Source organism: Sinocyclocheilus rhinocerous, unplaced genomic scaffold, assembly GCF_001515625.1.
Source record: "Sinocyclocheilus rhinocerous isolate Xijiao unplaced genomic scaffold, SAMN03320098_v1.1 scaffold1149, whole genome shotgun sequence".
NCBI classification, from domain to species: Eukaryota; Metazoa; Chordata; class Actinopteri; order Cypriniformes; family Cyprinidae; genus Sinocyclocheilus; species Sinocyclocheilus rhinocerous.
This window is the reverse complement of record NW_015664180.1, coordinates 764,685-775,574: the sequence shown is the minus strand read 5'-3', so window position 1 is coordinate 775,574 and position 10,890 is coordinate 764,685. Positions and strand designations below refer to the sequence as shown.

Below are 10,890 nucleotides of genomic sequence, written 5' to 3'. Positions count from 1 at the left end.
TTGGGCGGCGTTATGCAAATCTTCCCACATCGTGACGTAGACATGTGGGGGCGTGTTAGAACGAGACGTTTTAGGTAGGCGTGGCTGACTCTTAACTTTTATAAAGAATATCTCTTTGGATTTGAGCCTTTAGTCTTTGCAACTTTACAGATCTTCTTAATGCACCAAGAACTTGTAACATTCCAAAGAGAAAGGAAAAATTGAAATCGCATCATATGACCCCTTTAAGTGATTTTAATTTAGTTTTCTTTTAAATTATTTTATTTTCAGTGGTTTTTATTTTGCATTTATTAATACATGTACTTTTTTTATTTGCTTTAACTAGGTGTGTTAATTTTAAGTGATTTTTATTTTTTATTATTTTATTTTATTTAAATTTGACTCCTACTCCTGATGTTTTCTTTTCCCTTGGTATTAATTTTATGTAACTAGGTGGTGTGTTTTAAGTGGTTTTTGTTTTATTTAAATATTTATTTTATGGGATTTTATTTTAACTTTTTTTATTATTATTATTTTGATTCCTACTCCTTAATGTATTGTTTTTCCCTTCGTATTAATTTATGAAACTAAGTGGTATTAAGTATTTTAAATTTTTGTTTTTATTTAAATTTTTATTTTATTTTGTCTCCAACTCCAAAATGTATTTATACATGTACATTATGCAGTAAAGTTTAAGGACTCTTTTGCCTCTTACAGTTAAATGTTTAATTATATTATATAATTATTATATTATATTTGAATTAAATTATAGGGTATTTAAATAAAATTCTTCACATATTTGAATATTTGTTTGATCATCAAATGAAGGTGGTACTTCAGGCTTAGGTATACATGTTATACACCAATATACACACTTCTATGGAAAAGTCATTTTTTTAAAATGTGAAGTGATTTGAGTCTTCATTCTCTGCCATTCAGTAGTGTTTTGCATAACAAAATTTATACAATTTGATGCTGGTATATTGTGCACCAGTTGGTCACAATACTTGTACAGCTGCATTCACCCTTGTTCTCCGAGCTCTTCATTGGCTCTACATGGAGAAGTCTGGGTTCCCATGAACTCTGGCGGTGGAAGACTGGCCCCTGGAAGCTAAATTTAGAGAGGCCGTGCTGTGCGCTAGACTAGCGAGAACATGGTGTTGTGATATCCGTTCAAAACAAAATGGAAGTATTTGCCAGAAACAAACCCAACACCCAGGTGGAACACACTCCACACGCTTGCACTTTGAAACCCGGTGGCGATGCTTATCAGCTGACGGGCCCTTTTACGTCCGCACCCACCCACCCACCCACTTTCCCATCTGGTCGCGGACACCAGGCTGTCACGTAAGAGCTGTGTGCAGTCAGGAGGGTAGTGATGCAACCTTGTTCCAGCACATGCTGATCCATGTGTGTGGGTGGCATGTGTCCAAGGTCCGGCCCTGCATGGGCACACACAATTCGACGGCGACTGTAGCGACTCATGCCTCCTACTCTCAGGCATAGTCCCCTGTCCGTTTACCCTCGATGGAGGCTGGGCCTGGTATTGGGATGCATTGGCCCATGTCATACTGCCCCCTGTTGACATACAAACCTCAAGCAGCATTATAAACTTATGTTTGATGGCATTAAATGTTTCAAAGTTGGTAGTTCTGCCAAAAATGAAAGTCATCTGTCATCACCTTGTTGGTCCAAACCTGTACGAGTTTCTTTTCTGCTGAAGTAAAAAAAGATAACATTTTGAAGAATGTTGGTAACTAAACAGTTGATGATAGCCATCGACTTCTATAGTATAGTAATTTTTTTTTTTTCTTTTCTTTTTTTCCATACTATAGAAGTCAATAGCTACCAGCAACTATTTGGTTACCAACATTCTTCAAAATATTGTCTGTGTTAAACAGATGAAAGAAAGAAACGGGTTTGGAACAACTTGAAGGTGAGTAAATTATCATTTATTTTAGCTGAACTATCCCTTTAAGTGCACTTAATGCATTTGACATTAAAATATGCACATTTCTATGGAAAACTAAATTGCCTAAAGTGATTGGAGTGCCTATTCTCTACCATGTGGTGGTGTTTCACGTAACCGCGACAAACGACACAATGTATACCACTTGACAAATTTGTACGTATTTGCGCTTGACATATTTTGGTGTGTATTGTTTTAACTGGTATATCGCACACCAGTTAGTTACAATCTTATTAAGGCCAGTTTATTTAGTTTCTTTCCCTTTATTTAGGGCAATTAATGCAATTTCCAAAGTTACTTAAAGGCTTCATCTGGTTTGGTCTTCATGAATACTAGTCAAAAATGTTGTTGACAAGTCATGGACAATATTTGTGTAACCAACATCTCGTTATTAGTAATCAAATAAGACTTTCTCAAAAAGACGCTCTTGGCAAGTTCAGATGGGACTAACGAATGTCAAATATTGTCTATTATCCATCAGAATTTCCTTATTAAAGTTAAAGGGGATAGTTCACCCAAAAATGAAAATTATGTCATTAATTACTCGCCTTCATGTCGTTCCAAACCTGTAAGACCTTCGTTCATCTTCAAAACACAAATTAAGACATTTTTGATGAAATCCGAGAGCTTACTGACCCTCCCATAGACAGCAACGCAACTGAAATGTTCCCAAGTCCAGAAAGGTAGTAAGGACATCATTAAAATGGTCCATGTGGCACCCGGAAAAGAAGAAATCATTGAATAAAGTCATTATTTTTGTTTTCTCTGCACACAAAGTATTCTCGTAGCTTCATAACATTATGGTTGAACCACCGATGTCACATGGGCTATTTTAACAATGTTCTTACTACCTTTCTGGGCCTTGAACGTGGTAGTTGCGTTGCTGTCTATGCAGGGTCAGAAAGCTCAAAGATATTTCCGATATTTCATCAAAAATATCTAAATTTGTGCTCTGAAGATGAACGAAGGTCTTACAGGTTTGTAATGACATGAGGGTGGATAATTAATTACGCAATTTTTGTTTTTGGGTAAACTATCAAACAAACCTGTTGCATGCTTTTATATTTCTGTTACACTTTCAAACCAATTAATGATCCTACATTTGCAGCACAATCCACAGCACTTCTCTGGATTAGTCAGGTTTTTTGGATCTCACTGAAGCAGTTCCTTGGCTCTTTTAAAACTGATGATTGTCTGTCTTTCGTTCCCTGTAGAAAACTGTGTAAGCCTCAGAGCAGTGGCCCTGTGTCTGGGGAGAGTCCGGTCAGCCCGCACAAAGAGCCAGCCAGCAGCTCGCCCTCTCAGGTCAGCCTTTTGTCCCCTTTTAGACCCGCCAAAGCCGGTTATGATGGATCTGCTTAAATTGAGGAAATATTCAAGGGTTCATCCTTTCCTGCCCCCACATTTCTTCATAATCTTTCTTCAAAATGCTCCGCCTGACTTTTTTTTTTTTTACTTTTTTTTTGGCGGACGTGACTAAGCCCTCTCTTGTGTACTAACACAAGCATTGCTTTGCTAACAAATCAAATCATTTTAGTGTGCATGATTCTTTAGTGCATGTTCTTCTGAAGTTTTACATAATCTTTGACCAAAATATAATGATACTTATGTTAAATTTCATTTTCTCTGCCTCTAAAATGCTGAAATTTAATCGCTATTTAATATTTGACTTTAAACCGTCCCGATTTGACGAACAATCATTGCTCGCATCCAACAGAAACGACCTGCAGAGTTCATCGATCCCCTGGCCAATAAGAAACCCAGAATATCGCATCTAGCCAGCAAGTCTACGGGGCTCATTAACGGCAAACTGAGCTCGTCCAATGGGAGAGACTCTTCTAGTTCTCAATCAGCAGAGATGTCGTCGAGCTCCCACTTCCCTCCGTTGGAGATCCCCCGACCCTTCGAACCCCTTTCGGACGTCAGCAACGACTCCAACGGCCGAGACTGTGAAAGTCAGGAGGCGGCGGTGGCGGAGAGACTGAGTCAGCCCCCATCGTTCGCCCCTCGCTCCACAATGCTAGAGGAAGGGCTGAGCTCCACGTCCCCGGCCCACAGCAGCCTGGACGGGTCTCAGACCCAGAGCGCTCAACCCTCCCTGCATGGCAAGTCTAAGAAGAAGTCCAAAAAACACAAGGACAAAGACAAGTCCAAAGAGAAAGATGGGGACCGAGAGCGGGACATGAAGAAGAGGAGAGTTGAAGACCATGGCTTGGATCAGTGGAAACCCTGTGACATCACGAGCGATAGGAGCCCAGGTGCGGATCGGTTTCTCTGAATCATTTATGATGTCAAGTGTTATGAGGTCAGAAAGTACCTCGGCAGTGAACGGACAAACTTTTGTCCCACTTGAAATCTAGTCTTGATTAGATCTGCGATGGAAATGTGTTTGAAAGTGTTTTTATGTTTCTGATCTCAAGTAGTGCATGTCTGCATGTTGCTTAGTAAACCAATAAACAGCGAAAAAACAAACAAACTAGTCTTTAAAATAAATAACCAATTTAGTTTCTAAATGAGATTTAGTTATAGTTATTCAAGCAGCCCTCCAATCAGATATTTAGTCCAACAACCCACACATTAGGTTAGGGAAGTCATTAGCTGGTAATCGTTCAGACAACTAGTTGAATAGTCCAACCAACCTAGTGGTTAGTGAGGACAATATCTTGTATTGCAGTTCCGACAGCCCACCCCACCAATTAGTCAATTAGTAGTCCAAAAACTGGCAGTTTGTTAGTTAGCTGAATAATTGTACAGACAACCCACTAACTAGTTGATTTATCCTCGTTCATGACTAGGTTGGTTGTTGGACTAATACTTGAATGGTTGTTAAGAGAGCCCATCACACCAACTAGCCGATTAGTAGTCCAACAACCAGACTAGTCTGTTGGTAAGGTCAGTTAGTTGAATAGTCGTTCAGACAACCTATCAACTGTTTGATTAGTACTCTAAGGGGCTGTTCACACAGAACACGTTTTTCAATTCCAATGTGCTACTTTTCCATTGTTCTATGTAAACGCATTAGACCAGGGGTGTCAAACTCAGTTCCTGGAGGGCCGCAGTGCTGCAGAGTTTAGCTCCAACCCTTATTAAACACACCTGATCCAGCTAATCAGGTCCCTTTAGGCTTATTTGAAAACTACATGGTATGTGTGTTTGAGCAGGGTTGGCTGACACCCCTGCACTAGACAGATGTATATGACCATTGCGTTTTTGTCTTTTATTTTGCGTTTTTAAGACGCCGTGGCAAGTTAAAAGAATTTCAACTTTTACACGCAGTGCCGCTCATCAATGTCAGTTCCAAAAGAATGGACCAATCAGAAGACCCCAGAGGTGGGGCAAGCATTGCGAGCTTTTGTTTACGGTCACAAGTTGGCATAGCAAATATTTTATTTGACAGAAACATGGCGGAGGAGGAATTCTGTGCTGCACTTTTTTTAAACCATGCCTGAGCGCCAAGTCTCGTGTTTTAGACGCAAAGAGGCGTTCTGTGTGAACGGCCCCTAACAACAGACAAGTCGGTTAGTGAGGTCAAATTGTTATAAAGTTATTGAATAGTTGTTCAGACAGTGCACCACACCTACTAGCCGATTAGTAGTCCAACAACCAGACTAGACTGTTAGTAAGGTCAGTTAGTTGATTAGCTGTTCAGACAACCTATCAACTGTTTGATTAGTACTTCAAGGGGCCGTTCTCACAGAACGAGTTTTTCAATTCCAATGTGCTACTTTTCCATTGTTTTCTAAATACGCTAGATGGACGTGTATGACCGTTGCGCTTGCGTCTTTTGCACTGTGTTTAAGATGCCGTGTTAAGTTAAACATTTCAACTTTTACATGCAGCGCCACTCATCAACGTAATTTCCAAAACAGTGGACCAATCAGAAGACCCCAGAGGTGGGGTAAGCGTTGTGAGCTTTTGTTTACAGTCGCAAGTTAGCATGGCAATGGTTTCATTTGACGGCAACATGACCGAAGAGGAATTCTGCGTTGCACTTTTTTAAAACGCGTTTTAGACGGACACATTGTGTGAACGGCCCCTAACAACAGACGAGTCGGTTATTGAGGTCAGTTAGTTGAATAGTTATTGAATAGTTTTTCAGTTAGTAAAGACTGAAATTTTAAAAACGTCCATTTCCTGCTAACATTTCCGACCAGTACCGAAGTCGGTACTTTTGATGACACTAGTAAGGTCAGTCCATCGACTAGTTGATTATGAGTCCAACAGCCAACCTATTGTGTTAGTGAGGTCAAATCGTTGAATAGGCATTCAGACAACCCTCCAACTATTTGACTAGTAGTCCAACAGTTGACACGCTTGGTCTGTGAGATCAATTAGATGAATAGTCATTTAGGCAGCTCACCAACCAGGCAATTAGTAGTTCAACAGCTGACCTAGACGGCTAGTGAGGTCGATGAGTTCAGATGTTTGGACAACCCCCCAACTAGTTGACTAGTAGCCAACAGTTGACACACTTGGTCTGTGAGATCAATTAGATGAATAGTCATTTAGACAGCCCACCAACCAGTCGATTATTAGTTTAGCAACTGACCTAGTCAGCCAGTGTGGTTGATTTAGTTAAAACAACCCACCAATTAGTACATTTTAAAAATGTGTAGTTTTGAAACCCCTCTTCAGCTTGTTTCTAGCAGGTTTTTTTCTCTCTCCGTTATAATTCTGGACTGACGTCACAGCGCACTGTCCTTGTCCCTCAGTCTGCAGGATAAAACTGTCCTTGAATTCACCTTATATTTCTTTTCAGGTCTGAACGGAACATGCAACAGCTCCAGTATTCCTGCGTCTTCGTCGGCAGACTATTTATTGTAAGCATCTCTTTGTACATTAAAAGATGCTTTTACCTTTTGCGTCAGGTTTGTTAGAAAAAAGTGTTATATAAATGAAAGAAAATAACATTATACTTTTATGACGGTGATGTTTTTTTTTTTATTCGCTTGGTTTCCTCAACAGAAAGTACACCGTGATAAGCTCGCAAGAGCAGCGTCAGAGTTACAAAAACGACTTCAACGCAGAGTACAGCGAGTACCGGGGCCTCCACGCACGGATAGAGAGCATCACCCGACAGTTCACTATACTCGACACCGAGCTCAAACAACTCCAGCAAGGCACAGACAAGTATAAGGTATCTTCACACTGAAAATGCAGTGCATCCATCCACACATATGATTACAACTTGCTTATTTTTTTATTAATATGCTGTCGGCCCCTGCCTGGTCCCAGTAGTTGCGTCTTCCTTCGGAAAATGAGAAATTAAAGAGTGTAGTTGACTCATCCAGAGTCCTAGTGTTTTTTCGTCTTGATGAATTAGAACACGTTACTATGCGAGAGGTAAGAGAAGAAAAACAATCTAGTCTTGGAGCGTAATGAAATAGACAACACAATCAACCGACTGTTTAGATGCAATGTTAAATAACCGGAGCAGAATGTCATAAGGATCATTTATTTCTCCTACACGCAGTCATAATTGTTTATAGGGCTTGATAATAAGGATGACCCTCTGTTTCGAGTCAGCTGCCACTTCTATTATAGCTGTAAAACTGTGTTGCCAGATCTGGCTAGAAAAAAAAAAGCAACATGGTCTAACAAAACCACTAAAGAGGGAGAAACACGGGAGGAAATGTATGCGTTATACACAGAGCCGGGTGGATTACTGAGAAATTGTAGTCTGTTACTAATTCCAAATTGCATGACAAAATTTGTGGTTCATAACTAAATCCATTACATTACACGTTTTAGGTAATGTAATCAGACTACTTTTAGATTTCTTTTGGCCTAAATCATTTATCACATTGATTTAAATAGGATATTCTTGTACCATATGGATGTAAAAATACAAAGTAAGAAAAGGTTTCCCAAACTGGGGTTCATATAGGAACTGCAGGGGTTTCGGGTGTTCAATGAAAAGCTAATTAATTAAATCACAAAAATGTAATTTTAAAATAAGTTAAAAAAAAAAAATGTATACATTTTATAATTATAATATATAATCATGGGCCATGAGCAAATGTTTATTTTACAAATGTTATTTTAATTATTAAAATATTTTACAATTTAAAAAGTAAATATATTAAGTGAAAGATGACAAAAAAAGTTTTGGAATGCCTGCATTACATGTAAATAAGTAAAATTACGCAAATTTGTGCATTTTAATGTGTTTGAAAGACAAAAGCCTTCCAATGCTATAGTAATACATGGTTAACTAACCTACTGAGTGATGATTAAAATAAAAATTAATGTTTCATCAGTAGCTGAAGCAATGTTCAAACACTTCTTAAACCTGAAATGATTTTTGTAAATCCAGTGGTCAAATGCTGTATAGCCACCTGACTGGTGTTTGTGGGAATTTCCACAAAACTGGAAGACTTTCTGAGTGTATAAAAGCAGCAGACTATTTTTGAACATTTTAAAAAATAAAAAAAGAGGAATTATTATTATGGTCGTTGGGACCAATGGACATCTTGGAAAACAATTCTGGCTTAACTGAAGCCAGCTGAAATAAATTAACTTGCTGTATATTTTGTATTTCTTATTAATGTATTGTTATATATGTATTATTTAAAATTTCAGTTAATTTTATGATGCTTTAAACTACCATTTAACACATTTTACAGTGTTTAAAGGCATTCAACAGACTTTACCCAAGTTTGACTATTATATGACACTACTGGATATGATTTGAGAAGGTAAATTTATCCTGAAGCTTTCCGTAAACCTGTAAGAGACTGAACACAATTTGAAGAGTTCATGTAAAAATATCAGACTACTCTGCCTGTATTCAATCTGATTACACATTTAAAACTACTTTATTCAAGCGGGAACTTCATTGTAACGATCTGTTTGTTCTTTTCACAGACAATCCACAATCAGATACTTGAAGAGTATCGCAAAATCAAAAAGGTAAGCTGACAGTCTCTTTTTTATTTTTCCCACTTTTTTTTATTTATTTTTTGTTACTTAACATCCAAAGTACATCAAGTTCGAAATACTCATTCTTTTTTTTTTTTTCTCCCAGGCTAATCCAAACTATAGCCAAGAGAAGAACCGCTGTGAATACCTACACAACAAACTGGCACATATAAAAAAACTGATAGCAGAATATGATCAACAGCAACTGCAAAACTGGCACTAATAACAATCTCTCAATTTCTTTCTCAATCTTTCTGTCTCTTTTGAGAGAGAGAATCTCTGGATTATTTTTTTGTTTTTCTTGACTTGCTCTAATGTAAAATGCCACGAAACTGATTTCTTTTTTTTCCCCGTAGTGGGCCAAGTGCTCTAGTGAGGACAATGCAGACCCATGAATTTAGTTTTTTATGGGACTCGGGACATGGGCGTACTCAGCCATGCTTACCTGTGTAGCCTAATGCATTATGGGATTGGTTGCCAGCTTCCTTCCCTTCTCAAAGGTCTCCAAGTGTGAAAGGAAAAACTGTTCTTTGGAGATCTTTTCCGAACAGGGGATAACCAACACCCATTCCCAGAATCTCATAGTTTAAGGTTTAGAAAAAAATTTAATGGATATTTTTTTCTGTATGTACTAAAATGGAAGGTCCTATATTTTCTTTTCTTTTATATTTATTTTAGTCTTCCATAGGGATACATCAGGCACTATTTGGCTCCTTATTTTGTGCAATGCGCTAGACCACGTGCGATGGACATGAATCGGATGCCTATGGGAAGGAGATAACCATCTGTTTAGAGGCTTTGACAGTATCAGTATTACCATGGTAGAGCGCCATACGAATGAACTTGCCATTCCAGTGGTGAGGGAGCGCTTCGGTGTTGGCACATTTTTACAATATTTTACGCTTTTAACTGAAAAAATATGACTTTATCACAACCCGAATCATGAATCAGGTGTGGTTGTACAAAAAAACGCAGCAAATCTTGTAAAATTGTGCCTCAGGTGAGCCGTTTGTCGTCCTTCAGGTATCTACAGTAATCCAGTATTGCTAGTTACGAGTGTGACGGTAACATCACATTTGCGGCCAAACTTCCTTGGTATTCTTCCAGAAAATAGCGATTGTATCCCTTTAACGCAGCCTTGAGGGGCTGGTTGGTGAAGAAGACGCGAAAATGGTAGAAACGCAACCTTGGCTAACTGTCTGAACCCTTTAGCAATTCAATGCTTGCTTGAATACTGAGTATTTGTGGTGGGGTTGACCATTTCTGACAGTATTTTCGTTACGAGATGACTGTTAAATTCCATCAAGGCATCTCATCGTGGAGGATCCATGACAAACCTCTGACGTGCTCCTCACGTTACCTGTGGACGCTCGACCACAAGTTGCTCATCTGTCGTGTCCTGTTGAAGCATCAGTTGTACTTCTGATATCTGAACTCTTACGTTTAAATATTAAAATTCAGCACTTTGCTCAGCTTCTTGCTGTTACTCTTACCTGGGTTTTGTTGCAAGGAGACACTTGCCTTGTCTGTCTGTGTATGCATGCTTTCTGACTGTTGAAGACACAAAAAAAGGGTTAAAGCCAGTGTTTACAGCGGGTTTACGCTGCTGTTTAATATTCAGAAGACAAATATTTATCAAATTGCCCCGAATTTACCTGGCCAGCATTGGTTCAGTGTTGCAATTGCAAAAATGTAAATAAAGTCAAATTTGACTCTTACGAATTAACTGAGAATAATTCTCAATCACAAATTTACCACATGAAACACAATGATTATTTGTTTTTTTTTCAGAACTGATCATGATCTGCTTTTTGGTCTTTTTGTGTTACCTGCAAAAACGGTCCGAAAATGATGCACAAATTCAACGACGAATACAAATGACGTTTGTTTGGATTTGAAAATGCTACGATACTTTGAAAAAATTGAGACAACTGGGGGGGGGGGAAATGTGCCAAATGACCTGTTGTATAGGTTTGGATCGGATGAAATATGTTGCTGTTTTAGCAAAAAGAAAAAGAAAG

At 38.6% G+C, this 10,890-nt stretch overlaps 1 protein-coding gene across 1 annotated transcript in view; it reads left to right on the top strand.

Annotated features, from left to right (window-relative positions):
* The window catches only part of LOC107729685 (RNA polymerase II elongation factor ELL-like), a 56,262-nt gene extending 45,372 nt beyond the window's left edge, over positions 1–10,890 (top strand). Inside the window, exons 7-12 of the mRNA XM_016540349.1 lie at positions 3,163–3,253; positions 3,666–4,206; positions 6,708–6,768; positions 6,914–7,085; positions 8,816–8,860; positions 8,976–10,890. Coding sequence (XP_016395835.1) covers positions 3,163–3,253; positions 3,666–4,206; positions 6,708–6,768; positions 6,914–7,085; positions 8,816–8,860; positions 8,976–9,092 — 1,027 coding nt within the window. The 3' untranslated portion in view covers positions 9,093–10,890. The remainder of the gene's footprint in view (positions 1–3,162; positions 3,254–3,665; positions 4,207–6,707; positions 6,769–6,913; positions 7,086–8,815; positions 8,861–8,975) is intronic.